The 21,447-nt window shown below is 36.5% G+C and overlaps 1 protein-coding gene across 1 annotated transcript in view; it reads left to right on the top strand.

The window, feature by feature from the left end:
- The window catches only part of mmp24 (matrix metallopeptidase 24), a 33,348-nt gene extending 13,335 nt beyond the window's left edge, over positions 1-20,013 (top strand). The window contains exons 2-9 of the mRNA XM_060868416.1: positions 4,918-5,066; positions 5,720-5,827; positions 7,320-7,624; positions 8,500-8,661; positions 9,430-9,638; positions 10,200-10,338; positions 12,148-12,414; positions 17,558-20,013. Coding sequence (XP_060724399.1) covers positions 4,918-5,066; positions 5,720-5,827; positions 7,320-7,624; positions 8,500-8,661; positions 9,430-9,638; positions 10,200-10,338; positions 12,148-12,414; positions 17,558-17,895 — 1,677 coding nt within the window. The 3' untranslated portion in view covers positions 17,896-20,013. The remainder of the gene's footprint in view (positions 1-4,917; positions 5,067-5,719; positions 5,828-7,319; positions 7,625-8,499; positions 8,662-9,429; positions 9,639-10,199; positions 10,339-12,147; positions 12,415-17,557) is intronic.
- The last annotated feature ends 1,434 nt before the right edge of the window (positions 20,014-21,447 follow it).

Consider the following 21,447-nt stretch of genomic DNA (forward strand, 5'->3'; position numbering starts at 1 on the left):
AGGTCTTAGAACTGATCCTTGAGGGACTTTATAATTAACTGGCAATAAACTGGAGGATTCACCATTTAAATCTACAAAATGGTATCGATCAGACAGGTAGGATCTAAACCAACTTAATGCCTGTCCCAGAATACCTGTGAAATTTTGTAAGCGAGATGGAGAATATTGTGATTTATAGTGTCGAATGCAGCACTAAGATCAAGTAGAGAGATGCAGTCTTGGTCCGAAGCTAAGAACAAGTTATTTGTAACTTTAACAAGTACAGTTTCTGTGCTATGATGTGAATGTCATGTCAGCCTGAAACCTGACTGAAACTCTTCAAAGATATTGTTCTACTGTAAGAAGGAGCACAGTTGAACAGACACAACCTTTTCTAATATTTAAACATAAACAGAAGGTTTGAAATGGGTCTGTAATTTGATAGTTCAATAGGATCTAAATTAGGTTTCTTAATGAGGGGTTTAATAACGGCCAACTTGAAGGATTTAGGGACATGACCTAAAGATAACAAGGAGTTAATAATATTTAGAAGAGGCTCAACAGCTGTATGTCAACAACTTCTTTCAGTAATTTAGTTGGAATGGGATCTAACACACATGTTGTTAATTTAGCTGTAGTAATAAGTTTATCTAGCTCTTCCTGTCCTGTACTAAGCTCTGTAGTTGAAAGTGTAGAGTATTAGGTGAGACTGGGTCATTATTTTGTTCCTAATACTTTAAATTTTATCAGTAAAGTCCTCACTACTTAACTGTGATGGAATAGTGTTTTTAGATCTCAGAATTTTTGTTAATCTAGCCACTGTGCTAAATAAAAACCTCAGATTGTTTTTGGTTATTTTTTATGGGTTTGCTCAGGTTCTCAGCCCTAGCATCTTTTAGAGCCTGTTTATTACGGGATATACTGTCCTTGTATGCAGTTCTAAAAACCTCTAATTTGCTTTTCTTCACTTTCGCTCAAGGTTACGGGTTGCTCTCTTGAGGGTGTGAATATGACTGTTATACCATGGTGCAGGTGTTTTGTCTCTAACCTTCTTTAATCGGATGGGGTCAACAGTGTCTCATTTAGTAGTGGAGATAGTGCCTATGCTGTTAGTCATTACATCTAGTTCATTTGCATTTAAGGGTATAGTAAGAACTTGAAACTGATCAGGTAGGTTATTTGTGAATCTGTCTTTAGTGGCTGGAATAATAGTTCTAACAAGTCGATAATGTGGTGAGACACGGTTAGTCTGTTCTACAGGTAGTGTGTACAGTGTGAGGTAATGGTCTGTGATGTCATCACTTTGAGGTATGATATCTATATCAGTGACATCTATTCCTTGTGATATAATTAAATCTAGCGTATGATTAAGACGATGAGTTGGTCTAGTGATGTTTTGTTTCTGCCCAAATGAGTTTAGTAGTCCTAAAGCATCGTTGTATTATCAACGTGAATGTTAAAATCTCCTACAATTAACGCTTTATCAAAATTAACCAATAGGTCTGAAAGAAAATCTGCAAATTCTCTAAGAAAGTCTGTGTAGGGCCCTGAGGGTCTATACATGGTTGCTAGAGCAAGAGACATCAGGGATCTTTTCGTGTGATATTATCAATAGGGAGTAGTGTCAGCACATCAAATTATTCTCCACAATAATTTATAATACTGGCACTGTTTAGGAGTGCTGTCTTAGTTCTAAACGAAGCCAGCATACAGGACCACTCAGTCATAGAACTGTTGGTAGCAAATGTTAGCAATTATTTGTCCTAATCAAGGTTCAGCCCCTGTTTTTGCATCAAATCAATGTGGCAAAATCCAAGGTGAATAATTTATTTATTAGTCTAAAATATATTGGTCAAATTACAGCATAATTTCTGCAACCTCTGATCAAGGGGGGAAAAGGATATAAACCACACAAAGGCATCATGCCATTCACTTGGTAACATAAGATTTTATTGATTTTGTTGTGCAATTCTATATCTGGTTGTGTACTGTATGTTTGTGTGGGAGGTTATGTGTGTGAGTATGATGTTAGAAAGCAAAAGCCTTTAAAAACTACTGGAATATATATATATATATGTGTGTGTGTGTGTGTGTGTGTGTGAGAGAGAGAGAGAGAGAGAGAGAGAGAGAATTAAAGGTAAAAGTTAGCTTGACTGATGTTATTTTTATATACTCTGCACTACAACAAAACAGATGGGCAGCTGTTCTTTCTTTCTTTGTCTGTGCTTCTCTCCTCCAGTGTTGATGTACTTACAATACCCATCCCCCATCCTCTGTCTATTGTACACTCTCTGCTCCTATCTTTCTCCTGCACACTCTCTTTGTCCACGTCTCTGATTTCTTTTGTCTTTGCTTGTCTTGTTCCATTTTTCTTTTCCTTTATATATATATAATTGACATATAATGATATATATATATATATATATATATATATATATATATATATATATATATATATATATATATTTTTTTTTTTTTATTATAAAATTGACACTATATTGCCAAATATTTGTGGACACCTGACCCTCAAACCCATTTTTGGGGCTGCTCCAATCTTTTCACACAAATTTGGAAGTACAAAAATGATCACAAACATATTTGATTGTTATGGTCAGACATCATAATAGCATAAACCCTGGTGTTGGGAGATCACAAGTTCAAATCCTGACAGTGCCAGAGCTGGGGCAAGGACAGCAAAATTGGCTGTGATTACTGGGTGGGAGGGATGACATACTGTGTCTCTCCTATCAGTCAATGGGATATTAGCCAATTGTGGGCATCTGTGAGCCGATTCATGCGGATGAGGCCAGATAGCACCTTCCACCAAGTGTGCTATGCTTCCCTGTGATGCAGTAATTGTAGCAGTAAACAAGAATGCATGTAAGAATTCTTCCTGGTATTTAGTATACACTCATTGTCCACATTATACTAATTGGTACAGGAATACTTGTACATCTGCTTGTTTAATCCAATTAGCCAATTATTTGTCAACTACGCAATGCATAAAATCATGCAAATACAGGTCAAGAACTTCAATTAATGTTCAGTGATGATCGAACATCAGAATGGGGAAAATGTGGTCTATGTGACTTTAACTGTAACATGGTTGTTGAAACCAGATGGGCTGGTTTGAGTATTACAATCACGATGATCTGGTCTGTAGCCTGAAACACTGAGAGAGATCAGAGGAGAATGAGCTGACTATTCAAAGTCACTGACTATTCTAAGTGTAGTAACTGAAATGGTGAACAGAAAAGTATCTGAGAACACACAACAATTCAGTTCAATTCGTTTTATTTGTATAACACTTATAACAATGAACATTGTCTCAAAGCAGATTTAAAGAAGTACTGAAACATAAAATAAAAAATGCAAAGTTTCAAATTAAGTTACTATTTATCTCTGACATTAAGCCCTAATGGGCAAGCTTGAACCGATGCTGGCAAGGAAAAACTCCCTAACATGATATGAAGAAGTCTTGAGAGGAACCAGGCTAAGAAGGGAACCCATCCATATTTGGGTGCGACTGGACAATAATTAACGTAAATGTAAATGTCCTTTCTACAATAGTTTGTAGTCAAGTGTACTGTAATTGTGGAACCAAGAGCTACTGAGGAACTAACAGGTCAGCGTAACATCTGAGTTCATTATAGACTTCATCAACACACCAAACCTTGCAATGGATGGACCACAACAGAAGCAGACCGCATCAGGTTCCACTCTCAACCAAGAACAAGAATCTGTGACTATTATGGGTACAGACGTGCTAAAACTCCACAGTTGAAGACTTACAAGCTATAGCCAACTATAATCCCTAAGCAGCTGATGCCATCACAGGAATATCAAATCTGTGTCAAGTAGAACAAAATAAAGATGCTCACTGAGCATTCTACATGAAAAATTATTCTAATTTGATTCTCTGTTGACTACATATCTTGTAAGAATATATTGACACTTGACAGACTCTGTAGGTTGTACATGTCAGTGACTAATATTCCGTTTTCTTGAATTTATTTCAGTAAAACTTGTCAAGTACTTTCACAATCCAGCTATTTTGCTTTACTGTTCAGTACAGCTTTCACAGTACAGCATTTCCTGCCATTATATTCAGTGTAAAAGTGGTATGGTTGCACAACAGACCATTGTATTACCTGTACAAGAATGCTGAGAGTGTGTTAGCTTTGCTACGGGGTAGCTTTCAATCACCTATCAAATTGCTACACAGGAAGCAGAAATTCTGTCTCAGAGATATTAATTAAAAAAATTATGTACCCATAGCTATGAGCACAATCATAAGCCATGCAGGATATTAATAAATGTGGGCTTTTCCTTTTAGTCTGCTCTTGTCCATGGAGAGACATGAAAGCTGACCTGAGTGAGTTTGAGAAAGAAGCAGACTTTTATATCTCTGAGGGACTTATGCTTCTATACTGACTGAATATTTTCCTTTTTATCATAAACAGACCAGACTATGTGGACCTGTTTATATGAGGAATTAATAAATCTTAACATAATTTACATTCTACAGTTGGTATGAGAAATATAAATTACATAACATATAAGAAGAATGTGCAAATGTAAATATAAAAAGTAATAATATTCTGCCAGAATTGTGATTTTTCTATTCTCTTATCTCAGTGTGACAATTTATAGTCTTTGATTGCACATGATTTAGGCATGTGTTTAGGGGTTTTTATGCTACATATTTTGAGACAAACTGCTATGTAGTTTGTGTAATGTTTTGTGAAATGTTCATTTTACAAAATCATATCTGCCTGTTTTCTTGAACTCACTTCCATTAAGTAAGACATCAAGGGTCAAAATTCATGTATTCATGTCTTTTGCAGGTTTGCTTGGGTATAGCTAATTACTATTAGTCTTACTAGGAATATAATTACTATTATAATTACTATTCCCTCTCTGTGTATGTCTACTCAGACGTGGTTGAAGAATTATGGCTACTTACTCCCACATGACATCCGGACATCAGACTTGCGTTCAGAGAAAGCCATGCAATCAGCAGTTGCTGCTATGCAGCGGTTCTATGGCATCCCGGTGACTGGGGTACTTGACCAAACAACCTTAGAGTAAGTACTTAGACAGATAAACACATATTTTAAAGCAAATATTTTGAAGTTAATTTAACTCTTGCATAATATTCCACATACATGCACATTTTCATACTGACAGGTACAAAATATCAGGCATGGTTATTGTTTTTGTTGCCTGATGCAAAAATATAAACAATTATCACAAAGAAATTAACACAATGAACTTGACATAACTTAGCAAGTATTATTTCAATTATATGCTATATGCTGTTTACATAAGACCTTTGGGGGTCTTATGGAGAATACAACTTGACAGGTCAAAGCTGTTTTGTTTCAAACTGTGTATATAATGTATAATTAATCTGGATGTAGAGTTTGATTACAAATGAGCAAGCCAGAGGTCAAAATGACAGCGTAACACCAGAGTCCTTAAGGATGTATTCAGATTTACGTATTTGTAATGAGGACATAATATTGTAAAAGCCAACATCAAATAAAAAATTAAATAAAAAATCAGATACTTTGTAGTGTATTTTCAGTCCCTCATTGTTTTGGGCTTAAAGGTATGTACTTTGTACAAATATTTGCTATTACAATCATCCATCCCTTTTTAGGTAAATGTTTTTATTAAAAGTGCTTTTTGCTGATTTTGCAAAGTCATTTGCTGTTTGTGTTTGCTCATTGTTTAGGTGGATGAAGAAACCTCGATGTGGGGTTCCTGATCACCCTCAACGAAGGAGAAATAAGCGCTATGCTCTTACTGGTCAAAAATGGAGGGACAAAAAAATCACCTACAGGTATAAGTACTGTTTTTTACCAAAGCAGCTTTTGATTAAATGTAGTTATTACAAAATAAAAATAAAGATTGAAGTAAAATGATGTGATAGGTGAATTAATTAGTGAGAATATTATGCATTGCTGTAATACATTTACAGTGCAGTCAGTGTAAGCCATTTCTATTAAAGGTTAATAATATTTTATGATTATATTAATCATTTTATTACCATGGTAAAGACATTTTGCACAGTAGCATTAAAGAGGGCTTATAAAAAGTTTTTCATTCACATAATTGAATGTACATGTGTCATTTTATTTTATTGCAATCAAACTTCATTCACAGTTATGCATCAATGTAGTATCAGTTTTAAAATTCAGAGTATTTCAGAATGTTTTAAGCAATGCCTATAATCTTAAATGATTAATTATGGTATCATAAATGTAACAATTATTTAGTATGCTTTTATTGTCTTATAAAGGTTACATTATAGTATCGTACTAAAATCTCACAAATTTTACATTCTAGTAAAGCTTTTTATTTTATTTTTATGCTGTACGGTTTTTCTAACCTCAAATTAGTATTCAAAAAAGTATTCTCCAAGAGCACATTACGGGATCTTCTGACAAGCATACAAACTGTTTTATGTCAAACTATTCCATCAGAGGGACAGCAGATCAAAACATAATGTTTAGACATTTTTAAGAGTGTATAAGTGAATGAGTGGTGGCTAAAAATCTTATATTTTTCAGTCCGCATGACAATAAATAATCAGTTTTAAGACTATTTTGCAAATTACTGAATAAATAAACATACAGCTCTACTGTACAAGGATACATAATATAATGCCAAATTACCTTTTAAACTATTTTTTACAATTCTATAATTGTAAAGGCACTTCCCAACAAATTGTAAAAGTCAGATCGGTGCATGAAGTGGTGCAGAATTGCGTTTCCCATTCCATACACCTGAGTCACATTGTAAGTCAGTGAGCATTGCTATTTACATTTTGTCTTTGGTAGCACTTGTTTCACTTGTTTCATATTTGTATCTGGTTTTGTATCTGCCTCCAATTCAAAATTCTGCAGCATACAATTATTACTTAAGTGAAAACTGCCTAAAAATCTGAAACTTCATACATGTGGTTATTATTTGTTTGTTAGTAGGACTGTCAGTAAAAGCATAAGATAGACTAACGAATAAAGTCAGGTCTGGTTCATAAATTAATTCTGTAGATGCGATGTCAGCATTTTCATATTTGTATTACTGTACACACCCTTTATAAAAAGAGAATGTGAAAACATTTTAATCATTAACCACTGTTTATTTAGCAAACTTGGCATTTTATCTAACATGGAATGCTGTCTTTGGCAGCATCTGTAAAGAAGGTGCACGGTACTTGGATAAAATTCCTCCTTGATCAGTTTTAAACATGTTTTATGGAATACAGTCAGAGATGCTCATTTCAAAATGATATAGTATGTATTTTAAATTATTATTCCTTTTCTCTTCAGCATACACAACTTCACCCCGAAGGTAGGCGAGAAGGACACGCAGAGAGCGATCCGGCAGGCATTTGATGTGTGGCAAACAGCAACCCCACTGACCTTCCAGGAAGTGGCCTACTCTGAGATTAAAAAAGAGGGCAAAGAGGCAGACATCATGATTTTCTTTGCCTCAGGGTTTCACGGTGATAGTTCTCCATTCGATGGCGAAGGAGGTTTTTTAGCTCATGCTTACTTCCCTGGCCCTGGTATTGGAGGGGACACACACTTTGATTCTGATGAGCCTTGGACGTTAGGCAACGCTAATCATGATGGTATGTGAGCAAGCAGTGACTAATTAATGGATTTACCATCAACCTATATAGGCTCTTAGCCACTGAGCTTTTAATTTTACACAGTTAAAATAAGTTGGTGCTTCACCCTGTTTTGGAAGTCAATCCAAAACACTGTATCATCATCCATGTGTGCTATGTAAATAAAAGGTATATTTGAAGGATTATCTCTGGTTGTATGCTGTCAGCATTATGAACCACTAATAATGTATCTACAGCTTATTGGCCACAGTCCACTCAAAGTTTTTATTTGTATCATGATGCTGACACAGTAAATAGCCTTTAAGTTTCATTTAATTCATATATTATATGAATAAAATGAATATATAATCTCTCTCTCTCTCTCTCTCTCTCTCTCTCTCTCTATATATATATATATATATATATATATATATATATATATATATATATATATATACACGTATATATACGTATATATACATATATATATATATATATATATATATATATAGATATATATATATATATATATATATATATATATATATAGAGATAGAGAGAGAGAGAGAGAGAGAGAGAGAGAGAGAGAGAGAGAGAGAGAGAGAGAGAGAGAGAGAGAGAGACAGACAGACAGACAGACAGACAGACAGACAGACAGACAGACAGTGAGTGAGTGAGTGAGTGAGGCAAAGAAGAAAGTAAATCAACAGAAGAGTGCAAAGAGGTATAGGACTGAAATGTGGGTTTAAAAATGTAAGTTAATAAAATAAAATTGGGAGGAGATAGGTACTTCTGGTGAATTCCTGGTATTCAACTAAATAAAATAATTATTTCGATATATTCAAGGTGATCACTTGTACCTTCACAGATGCAACTTTGACTTTTGGCCCTTTCAGGTAATGACCTATTCCTGGTGGCAGTTCATGAGTTGGGCCACGCATTGGGTCTGGAACATTCCAATGACCCAAGTGCAATCATGGCACCTTTCTACCAGTACATGGAGACACAAAACTTCAAACTGCCACTAGATGACCTTCAAGGCATACAGAAAATATACGGTAGAGAACCTTATTTTCATGTTATTTTGTTAAAACAGATACTGAAAAAATGATGCTGCATAAAGATGATTAGATATTAAGATTATATATAGTAGATATAGTGAAACATTGTGTTCTTGCATTGCATACCTGATTAAAAAAGAGAAAAACAATAGGTATGGAATAGGACTGCACTGTAGATATCCTATTCTTTACCTTGAGAAATCATGGTTTCTTGGTAATGCTGAGAAGTTAATTTAACTTGTCCTTAAAATATCTGAGAGAAATACAACAATCTAGTGCAGGAGTTACAACTCATTTCAGTTAATAGGCCACAATTACATTTATGTTAAGTGGACCAGACCAAAAAAATCTGTTTAGCAGACCAATAATATATCAACTCATTAATGTGCTCATTTATCTGTATTTATCTGAAACACGGAAATGAAAACCTAAAAGTTGTGATTACATGGGTATTCAATGCTGTTATGCCCTAGGGACATAAAAAGACTCGCTTTTTTTTTATCTTTCAATTTAATTATGTCCCTCAAGATGATTTTAAACACCCATGATTTTTACTAATTTGCTGGGTTAGATTAGAACCTTTATTGGGCCAGTTCTGGATTGCAGTCTATACTGTATGTTTGACTGCCCAGAGCTAAACGTTTTTTGTCACATTCCTCCATTATGTAACAGTTTATTAAGTGTACACTTAATGACTTATGTTCGCTGTGTGATATGGTTTCAAGTTTAAATTTTATCAAACCCTGTTTTTGAAATACTTCCCAGGTGTCCCAACTGCAATGTTGGAGCCAACTCGGTCTCTCCCAACCCTCCCACCACGGCGGACTAATTCTGACAGGAAAAATGACCGTCAGTCCCGTCCTCCTCGACCTCCATATGGTGACCGGCCCTCTCCTGGCTATGGAAAACCCAACATCTGTGATGGCAATTTTAACACAGTGGCCTTTTTCAGGAGGGAGATGTTTGTGTTCAAGGTGAGCTACTTTGCTTTTTGTCTGATTTGGGCCCCTGCCATCAACTGGTTGGTTGTTATTAGTAATATATTTGGTTAATAAAATAACATGAAGCATATTTAGTTTCACCGAATTGCAGATGCAGTTTCATTGGTGGATTTTAAAGTTTCTGGTCATGGTTAAAATGTGTTCCTTCTGAAAATTATTATTATTAGCAGCAGAAGCAGTAGTAGTAACTACAGCTGTACAGCACATTGGTGAATGAAACCAAATAGATTTAGATAGATAGATAGATAGATAGATAGATAGATAGATAGATAGATAGATAGATAGATAGATAGATAGATAGATAGATAGAAAATGCTATAGGAATACATTTTGTTTTAATGCATGATCACATCCAGTCAAATAATACTGCACAGCAAAATATGTTATACTAAAAATAATACTTTGATCATATAGTTTATAGTTACGTCAATTATCTTCACCCAAGGCAGAGTACAAGCCATAATAAACTCTTACATGAATATTTTTATTGCAGATGATTTAAGCATTGTTATGACAAGTCTTTTCTTATCATAGGATCGGTGGTTCTGGCGTTTGCGCAATAACAAGGTTCAGGAGGGTTACCCCATGCTGATTGACCAGTTCTGGAAAGGTCTCCCTTCCCGCATTGATGCTGCTTATGAGAGATCCGATGGCAAATTTGTGTTCTTTAAAGGTACAAGCATATGCGTTATTAATATGGGCTTACGGTAAATAATGAGTAAAGGATTGTAATTTTTTTGTTTAAATCAGATATCAAACAGTTTGCCCAGAACAAGCAAATACACTAAGTGAAATAAAGTTTGTACACAATGTTCATTTTAAAAATATAAAATCTAATCTGCAGTATGTTACAAGTTCAAGTTATAAGTTGATGTGATATATTTAAGTTCCTTTTCTTTCTTAAACATATTAACTATTGAGATTACAAATATGCAAAGAAGCCTATGTGAATCATTTCTCAGCTTTAAAATGTTTTTTTTTTTTTTAAGTTCTCTTCATGATTGTTAATTTTCCTGATTGTTCATGTCTTCAGAGTCAAAACCTAGGGCTGAAACAGCAAAAGCTATTAATCTTTTAAGCAAGCCATCTAAGGGGCTTTTTACACCTGGTCACTTCATGCGTTTTTTGTGATCGGATAGCTATCCGATCGTAAAAAGACCAGGTCCCTCCGAAACGTTTTCGAAACGGATATACTGTAAATCTGATTGTTCAAACCACTTCAGGAGGTGGTCTGGGATGCATTTCAGATGAAACTGGACAGGTGTAAATGAATGTGGTTGTTCAAGTCATATACGTCAGCGCTATACTCCTTCCAAATGGAAGTACGTCACTCGCAAGTGATCTTTCACCCATGTGTCTTGTTGGGTTTTAAATGCACTGCTGCTGCCAGCAAAAATACTGCAGCAAACAGTAAATGCTGTTTTTATAGCATAACCGTCGTAACAAGTTTTTTGTCTTCTTTTTGATTGCATTCTGATAACCGCATACACCAAAGCATGTTCCATTTCAATTACCCCGGAAATGTGGTAAAATATATTTGCATTTTGGGCGGGAGATCGGATTGCTATCCGATTCGCCAAGACGCATTTATGTGGCCTAATGTAAATGGAACAGTTTTAACAACTCAGATAGCTATCGGATCAGAGAAACACATGAAGTGACCCGGTGTAAAAAGGCCCTAAAAGGACAGACCTGGGCAATATGAAACACCTCTCAGTCATTCATGTGTTCCAATATTTCTGAGTTGTTGAAAAAATGGTGGGTTAAAAATAAGGTGTCATGTTCCAAGTTGTGTACCACATCTTGATGAAAAAGAAAATGGCTTCAGTGTATAGCAAACACAAAAGAATTGGCCTTGACATTCCAACAATTACTGAGGGGACTATACATATCTAAGTTTTGAAACGTAAAGAACAGCATGTTCCAAGACTAGCAAAAGCTTTTAGAAACCATTATGTAAAGAGAGAACTGGCACTAAACCAGTAGCACTCCTACAAAATTCTAACAGCTGAAGCCGTGCCTAATCGCGAGAAAGCCCAGTATTGATTCTTCTTGCCATGAATCTGACCATCATTTCGCTTCCACTGGACAAGTCTAATCCCTGTGTCTAAACTGCTTCTCTTTCCTTATTTTTTTGCCTCTCCATTACTAAATTAGGTCAGGTAAATTAATCTTCTTGTGTGAAGAGAGTCTATTTTTAATTCACGATTCTAGATCTCTGAGGCTTATCTAAAACAGGCTTTGAGGCCGCACCACAAAAAGAACAAAATTTACCCTGGGCATTGATATATTTACTTGGGACTTCTCTGGGCTATTATCTAAACAATCATCATAAATATAGTCACATTTGCTTTGGATTAATAATGTGTATATGTGTGTGTTCTGTCAAATTAAAATAAATGTAAAGCTGATTAAATCATTACTCAGTGTCCTATATTCGGTTAATTCTTTATCACCTCTTATCTTGTTTTCTGTCCCAAAGGAGACAGGTACTGGGTATTTAAGGAAGTGACAGCAGAGCCAGGTTACCCGCACAGCCTAGTGGAGTTGGGCAACTGTTTGCCCCGTGAGGGCATTGACACAGCACTACGATGGGAGCCTGTGGGCAAAACCTACTTTTTCAAAGGTGACCAGTACTGGCGCTACAATGAAGAAAAGCATGCAGCTGACCCGGGCTATCCCAAACCCATAACTGTGTGGAAGGGCATTCCCGAAGCACCTCAAGGAGCCTTTGTCAGCCGTGAAGGATGTAAGTGAGAGGGATGGAGAAGGAAATTTCTATTATGAATATCTTGAAAGGCCGCACTAAAAGATTAGCTTAGAAATTTCTAATAATAGCCACCACTCAAGACTGTATTACTTGTGTCACATCAGCAGACTGTGTGTGTGTGTGCACATGCAAATGTAACTGAATACAGCAAGGAGCCAGAATGTAGCTGAATAAGAATTAGTACTGAAAAGCAGAGGCACATCTCTGCTTGGTCAGGACACATAGGATAGGATGTGACACATGGCAAAAATGTATAAGAATTCAGATTTTCAGTGATTTATTGTTGGTTCTGAACATTATTTATATAATGAAACATTTTCACATTATTTATTTCACAAATTGATGATATTATAATATATTATAATTGATAATATGATATAATAACTGCTAATAGTAATATTATCCCTGTATTACTCACATGTTTCTTTTTTATGTACACAAGAAAACTTTCCAAGTATTATTATTAGGAAACTAGTCTTGGTATTACTTGGCATATGATTGGAAGAGGATGCCAGTGGTAGCAGCCATTCCAAAGAAAAAGGAGGTTATTTTAAAATGTTATTCAAGAAATATTTAAATGTATTTTTCCATGTTATTTAGTTCTGGTTTTCCACCACATTTATTCTGTGAATCAGGTATGGACTGCATAGACTTTATAAGGGGAATATAAGTGGTGAAAAGAAAATCAGCCTCACTGCAAAATATTTTATTGATAATGACATTTAGGCATAGTCATATTTGTGAAAGTACTGGAACAAGTGATTAGTCTTTTTCACACAGTGAACCGCTGTGTGTATTGCTATTGCTTGTTTTGGGGTGGGCTTGTTTCCAGTTACTGCCACAGAATAGTGATGCTGCTGTCTCTTTGTAGTATAATTTTTTTTTATCAACAAAATAATAATGCCTTTTTAGTAATAATTCATAATAAAGATCCCTCCACCTTATTTAGCAATATCTCAGTTTTATCAAATAATTTAAATGTTTCTTTTATGCATTTTTTTCTTTAGGTTTTTTTTGCTTGACTTTTTGCTTGTTTGACATTTTTTTTATTTGTAACAAGTGTCAATTCCAACTTCCTCAAGCTTGCTCATTAGGGCCTGAGCACCGAATGGTGCGAAGACCTATTGTTTTTCCTCGGGAGTATTATTTTTTAATTTTTTTATTTATTTTTTTTTTCCCCACACATTGGCCAATTGGGGTCCCTTAACATGCTCGAAAACTCTTGAAATTTGGCACACACGTCAGAGTCGCGCGACACTAGGATTGGACAAAGGTTGGAAAACGGGCGTGGCAGGGGGGCTCTGTAGCACCCCCTGTAATGCAAAAACAAACATTGGTGCACAGATCGGGCAATTATGTACGCACATGTACGAGAGTTGGTACACATATAGATCTCATCGACCCGAACAACTTTCGCGCTCTAAACTATGCTCCACCCAACAGGAAGTCGGCCATTTTGGATTGTTTTATAAGTGCATGCGGTGAACTTTTAAATACTCCTCCTAGGGAATTCATGCGATTGACATCAAACGTTGTGAACATGATGCCGAGACATTGCACTTGCTAAATTGCGAAGGGATTTTTGATATCTCGAACGGTGCTGCCATGGCGAGGTGACAAAGTTATGGCGAATTCAGAGAAACAGGAAGTGTCTAATATCTAAAGCAAAAAATGTCTTATTGGGATGACACGTGGTGTGTATGTTCGGCCAAGGATTCCGATCGCATCGATGTGCCTATTGTGAATCTCGGACATAGCGCCACCAACAGGCACCAGGAAGTGTGTCAGTCACAACAGTTGCATGTGGTGAACTTTTAAATACTCCTCCTAGGGAATTCATGCGATTGACATCAAACGTGGTGAACATGATGCCGAGACATTGCACTTGCTAAATTGCGAAGGGATTTTTGATATCTCGAACGGTGTTGCCATGGCGAGGCGACAAAGTTATGGCGAATTCAGAGAAACAGAAAGTGTCTAATACCTAAAGCAAAAAATGTCTTATTGTGATGACACGCGGTGTGTATGTTCGGCCAAGGATTCCGATCGCATCGATGTGCTTATTGTGAGTCCCGGGTATAGCGCCACCAACAGGCCCCAGGAAGTGTGTCAGTCACAAAGGTGGATTTTTTGTCAGCTGCATGTGGTAAACTTTTAAATACTCCTCCTAGGGGATTCATGCAATTGAGACCAGACTTGGCCACCATGATGCAGAGATATTGCAGATGCGAAATTGCGAACGGATTTTTGATATCTCAAACACTGTTGCCATGGCATCGTGTCAAAGTTTACTTTTATTTCAGGCATATTTAAGGCTTTTGGCGTGTTTAGATTAACTTGAAATTCGTCACATTTGTCGGCTGTTAAGTGTGGACAAGTGTGGACGTTTGTCTAAAATGTGGGGTTTCATTTACCTACAGTCCCCAAATGGGTCAGTAACAACATAAAATATTCCACTGATATTTACCCACTTGATGCACTTGCCCACCGTGCATTGTTTTCTGGAAGGCACCGTATAGCGATGAAAAAACGTGCGAAGGCCCATCATCGCTGCTTGCAGCTATATTTAGGGCCTGAGCACCGAATGGTGCGAAGCCCTATTGTTTTTCCTCGGGAGTATTATTTTTTTTTATTTATTTATTTATTTTTTTTTTTTTTTTTCCCACACATTGGCCAATTGGGGTCCCTTAACATGCTCGAAAACTCTTGAAATTTGGCACACACGTCAGAGTCGCGCGACACTAGGATTGGACAAAGGTTGGAATACGGGCGTGGCAGGGGGGCTCTGTAGCGCCCCCTGTAATGCAAAAACAAACATTGGTGCACAGATCGGGCAATTATGTACGCACATGTACGAGAGTTGGTACGCATATAGATCTCATCGACCCGAACAACTTTCGCGCTCTAAACTATGAGCTCCGCCCAACAGGAAGTCGGCCATTTTGGATTGTTTTATAAGTGCATGCGGTGAACTTTTAAATACTCCTCCTAGGGAATTCATGCGATTGACATCAAACGTTGTGAACATGATGCCAAGACATTGCACTTGCTAAATTGCGAAGGGATTTTTGATATCTCGAACGGTGCTGCCATGGCGAGGCGACAAAATTATGGCGAATTCAGAGAAACAGGAAGTGTCTAATATCTAAAGCAAAAAATGTCTTATTGGGATGACACGCGGTGTGTATGTTCGGCCAAGGATTCCGATCGCATCGATGTGCCTATTGTGAATCTCGGACATAGCGCCACCAACAGGCGCCAGGAAGTGTGTCAGTCACAACAGTTGCATGTGGTGAACTTTTAAATACTCCTCCTAGGGAATTCATGCGATTGACACCAAAAGTGGTGAACATGATGCCAAGACATTGCACTTGCTAAATTGCGAAGGGATTTTTGATATCTCGAACGGTGCTGCCATGGCGAGGCGACAAAGTTATGGCGAATTCAGAGAAACAGAAAGTGTCTAATATCTAAAGCAAAAAATGTCTTATTGTGATGACACGCGGTGTGTATGTTCGGCCAAGGATTCCGATCGCATCGATGTGCTTATTGTGAGTCCCGGGTATAGCGCCACCAACAGGCCCCAGGAAGTGTGTCAGTCACAAAGGTGGATTTTTTCACAGTTGCATGCAATGAACTTTTAAATACTCCTCCTAGAGGATTCATGCGATTGACACCAAAAGTGGTGAACATGATGCCGAGACATTGCACTTGCTAAATTGCGAAGTGAGTTTCGATATCTCGAACGGTGCTGCCATGGCGAGGCGACAAAATTATGGCGAATTCAGAGAAACAGAAAGTGTCTAATATCTAAAGCAAAAAATGTCTTATTGTGATGACACGCGGTGTGTATGTTCGGCCAAGGATTCCGATCGCATCTATGTGCTTATTGTGAGTCCCAGGTATAGCGCCACCAACAGGCCCCAGGAAGTGTGTCAGTCACAAAGGTGGATTTTTTGTCAGCTTCATGCAGTAAACTTTTAAATACTCCTCCTAGGGGATTCATGCAATTGAGACCAGACTTGGCCAACATGGTGCAGAGATATTGCAGATGCGAAATTGCGAACGGATTTTTGATATCTCAAACATTGTTCTCATGGTAACGTGTCAAACTTTACTTTCTTTTTCAGGCATATTTAAGTCTTTTGGCGTGCTTAGATTAACTTGAAATTTGACACATACATCACATTTGTCGGCTGTTAAGTGTGGACAAAAAGGTCAGACAAAGGTGTGTCTCTTAAGTGGCTCACTAGCGCCCCCGTTTGTCTAAAATGTGGGGTTTCATTTACCTACAGTCCCCAAATGGGTCAGTAACAACATAAAATAGTCCACTGATATTTACCCACTTGATGCACTTGCCCACCGTGCAGTGTTTTCTGGAAGGCACCGTATAGCGATGAACAAACGTGCGAAGGCCCGTCATCGCTGCTTGCAGCTATATTTATAATTAGGTTTGCTCATTTACATAGGATAATCCTCATAGCACTGTAGTACATATGTAATATAACACAATTTGTTTTTCAGTCATAGTCAAATAGTGAATCCTTTTTTTTGTTTTGTTTTGTTTTTATACTCGTTTGCCTGAGGACCTAAAAATACTTGAAAAATGATGCTTGTAATAGCTCACTTTACATGGGTGCATCTGGCACCATTACATTTTCTTTCATTATCAAAGAAAGTCAGTTTGCAAATTTTGAATTTTAATATTTGACCTAACTTGCCCGTTTTTTCTTAACTACTGTACTCCTTCCTCATTTTTGTAGGAGTTAGGCAATGTTAGGTGATGGTGTATGATGGGAACACACATACACTATAGTGAAAAAGTACTGTAAATATTTCACATAATTGTTTTAATTTATTTGAACATTGTTCAGAAATGTGTTTCTAATTTAACTGACATACCTTACAGTATCTAATATTTGGAGAACATACTTTTCTGATAATTTGACTTTGTATCACTAAAAAGCTCATTTTTATAGCAATATAATTTTGTCAAAATATGTGCTATAAATTAAAAAGTCGTAAGCACATACATTATGGTTCTGATTTTTATTTTTATTATTATTTTTTTTTTTACATCTGATAACTACCTCATGTTATGTCTCTCTGATCCTCTTTCCAGTTCACACTTACTTCTACAAAGGAAAGGACTATTGGAAATTTGACAACCAGAAGCTAACAGTGGAACCTGGCTACCCGAAGTCTATCCTTAAGGATTGGATGGGTTGTGACCAAACGGAAGCAGAGAAGAACAAGGACAGACACCTCCCCCATGATGATGTTGACATCATGGTTGCCATAAATGATGTGCCAAGCACCGTAAATGCGATTGCTGTGGTAATCCCATGCATTCTGTCTCTGTGCATCTTGGTCCTCATTTACACCATCTTCCAGTTTAAAAACAAAAGTGTCCCACAACCTGTGACCTACTATAAACAGCCAGTGCAGGAATGGGTATGACAGACTAGGGAACACTGCAAAGTTAAACACTAAAAATGCTAGTGAGGGCTAACATGACAATGTTCAGAAGCACCTACACAACCAGTGCCTGTTTACTGCATTGTAATGCGAGAGGTGGGGATTGAATCATTGTCGAGTCCATGTCCTTCCATCTGGAACTAACTTTGAACAAATTTTTTTTTTTTTTTTTTTTTTTTTTTTTTTTTAGCCAAAAGCACAGGTTTGCTAGGCTTTAACTGATTGGTGGATTGCAGAGACAGGAGCTTAACCATTGCTTTGGCCTTACACTGCTACTGTAAAACCTTCTTTCCCATTCTCTCACAACCTGGGAGTCTGAGGACCACCACAGTGAATACTAACCATCATGATTCCAAGGAGCACAAGAGGAACGATGGTCAGATTTCAGCAAAAGTATATTCTATATATGTGCTCGACATGGACTTGTAAAGGAATTTCAAAAATTGTTGAAGAATGAAACATAAATAAGAGAATGATTCTTTGTTAAAGACTTGAATAACATAACATTATCGGTAGAAAGGCTGTAGAAAAGTATTCAAAGGTGGCTTTGTGTATCTTGTAGTCTTTTATCATGTCTTGGACATTACATTAGTATATCTATATCTATCTATCTATATATATAGATAGTGAGGTCCAAAGGTCTGAGACCATATTGTTTTATCGTTTTAAAACTGGAAATACTAGAAGGTTTAAGAATTTTTAAATATTTAAAATAAAGAAAGTATTCCATATTTTGAGCATGTTAACTGCTTTATACAAAAAGGGTCAGATTTTCCTCATGTCTAATGTCTTCTTTTGAAGCATGTGTTCAAACAGCACTCGCACAAATATGTGGAGTCTAGTTCGAAAGCAAAACTTCATGTATATATTTTGAAGATTCTAATTTTATTCAACTAATTATTTAGTTCTTGTCAATAATATGGAAATTATTGTGTTAAAAAATATGCAAAATTGAATTTTACTAGTGGTCTAAGACTTTTGGACCCCACTGTATGTCCTAGGAAAGAAAATTGTATGTGGAATCATTAAGGAACATGCAAGTACGGAATCACTTGTGGGTTTTTTTTTTAGAGGGTTTGAATTGTGTAGTGGGGAGGCATCAAAAACAGCATTTATGCATATACTTCCCTTATGTTATATAATGCTATTATTATGTTAACTACCTGACACAAAGATTCTTCATGAAAGAGCGTTTCCACACTTGAGTATCATTTAAAATTTTGCTAACATGACATGCCATCGATTGATCAGCCTATGATTCATTTACACTGAATATTAGTAATTATTCCATTTTGTAATTATACCATTTTGATGCCCTAAACCACCACTATTTCTTATACCTGAATGCAGTGCACAGGCACTATCAAGTGTCCTTTGGGTGAGTTTTTATAGATTTTATAGATTTGTTTTTCATTAATGTATTGGTTACTATCCCTTCATATCAACACTGCTAATGCAGTTCCCCCAACAAATATGCAAATATGTTTGACCTGAAACATTTTAGTGGCTCAAAGTCCCATTTTTAATGTGACATGAATATTTTTCCAAATATGCTGGATTTTGCATGTGGTACTAACTTTTCCACATCCACATAACAAACTGTGGGAAGTATAGGATGTGGTGATCATGTTAACCTTATCAAAATATATATATCCTTTGGTTTTTATTACTACATTCTACAACCTTTTTGTAGCCATGACATATTTCTAAGTGTAACCAGGCTCTATGTGTAACTTTTTAGGAGTACTAACTTGGTGAGCATTATAAAACATTGCTAAATCCAATCCAATTTAAATTCGGTGATATTAACATTTAGCAAAATTCCCAGTTCCTATCCAGACTTTTTTTGAGGCTAAAATATTGTAAAGGTGAAAATACCATAGCTTCAGGTCTAGGGTTTGATCCTGAGCTCAGGTTGCTGTCAGTGTGGAGTTTTGCATGTCCCACCCATGGCACGTTTAGTTTTAAACGGGGTGTCTGGTTTTCTCACCCCTGCCAGTAGATAGACAGGCTACAATAAATTGCCAGTAAAAGAATCCAGGGTGTATTCCCATTTTGTGCCCAGTGTTACTGGGATAGGCTTTAGAGACCCCTAAAGTGTTTAAGTGGTTACTGAAGAATGAATCAGCTTCTGTTTATTTTAAATTGTGGATCGTCTTGTTTGTCATTTTGGTACATTAGGTTAGCAAAAGAATTTTTAGTCACAATGTGTGTCATTGATGTGAGAATGACATAAAACATGAGAGAAACTTTTGAAAACACTTGAAGCATATGTGAAGCAGTATGTATTGGCAAACTCTGTTAAAATACAGTAAGAAATACCTCTTTTTTTAGATTTCTGATGAGATAAAGCTTTCCTTTTATTCTGAAATCCTTTGCGTTTCCTGCAAGCCTAAAAATAAGGGCATTTGCCTTTTAAAAATGATTTCAGCTATTTTTAATTGTTTTAGTCATTAACAATTCTGACCAACTATCTAGTTCTGAATTATCACACAAAGGCTACCAACCAGGGAAGGTTAGGGACAGTACTCAACTTTTCAAAAAAAACTCAACAAACACATCTTTTCAATCTGCTGCTCAAGCTATGTCAGATGGCAGCAGAACACACTCAGAACACACTTGAAGGAAAACACTATAAGATGAAAATCTATGGAGCAAAGTGATAACTGGCCTGTATTACATTCATGATGACCTCTCCTGGGTAGTGTGACTGACTAACATGGGAGAGTTATACCATCTTGACTCCTGGTCAAACTTTTTGAATGCTCTACTGTTGTGCCACTCTTTGTTTAACTCTTTTTGCATTTTATTTCTCTCACAAATCATAACTAATTTACAATTCAGCGAGGCTTCAGTGGGAGGTTTCAGATTTGTCTATCTTTCTTTTTATCTTTCTTTCTAGTTTGCAGCCCAGATTCTATGTAACTATTGGTTCTATCTACAGTAGATACAGCTTAGACGTGTATTAGGCTGTGTTATTTCTATGCCTCCACACTTGATGTATTGGCACCACATCGCATCTGGGCAGATGACAGGTTGTTTTACATCATATGAAGTCCAAGGTCTGTTGTAAATGGCTTTGGTAGCTGGACAGTAAAGGTTACACTATCTGGAAGGTTGTAAGCACAGGTCCCAAGAATTCAAGATGAAATGCAACCCTCGACTGCTCAGTTATGTACCTAGAATAGAATCTGCCTTACTTGTAATTGGTTTTACTTAAAAGCATCTGGTAATTGAGTAAATGTAAATTGTACATATTCTGCTAGCATTAGATATGTCTGGGAAGAAATGTTTTTCTTGGTTTGTTTGTCTGCCATAAGATGTCTTCTAGGCCTTTTTTTGTGCCTCGTCTTAAGTTTTGCCATGGCCTAGTTAATTTAAACGAATTACAAGGATACATTTTTAAATTAGAATTTAATTTCCATTTCTCCTCTTGGTAGATGTCTATCTCTCTATCACGTATTTTACTGTTTTTACGGCAGAAATGCAGTAAAGGCTGGGTCTACGTTATTGCCATGCAGATGAAAGTTTGAT

Source organism: Tachysurus vachellii, chromosome 4 (genome assembly GCF_030014155.1).
Source record: "Tachysurus vachellii isolate PV-2020 chromosome 4, HZAU_Pvac_v1, whole genome shotgun sequence".
NCBI lineage: Eukaryota > Metazoa > Chordata > Actinopteri > Siluriformes > Bagridae > Tachysurus > Tachysurus vachellii.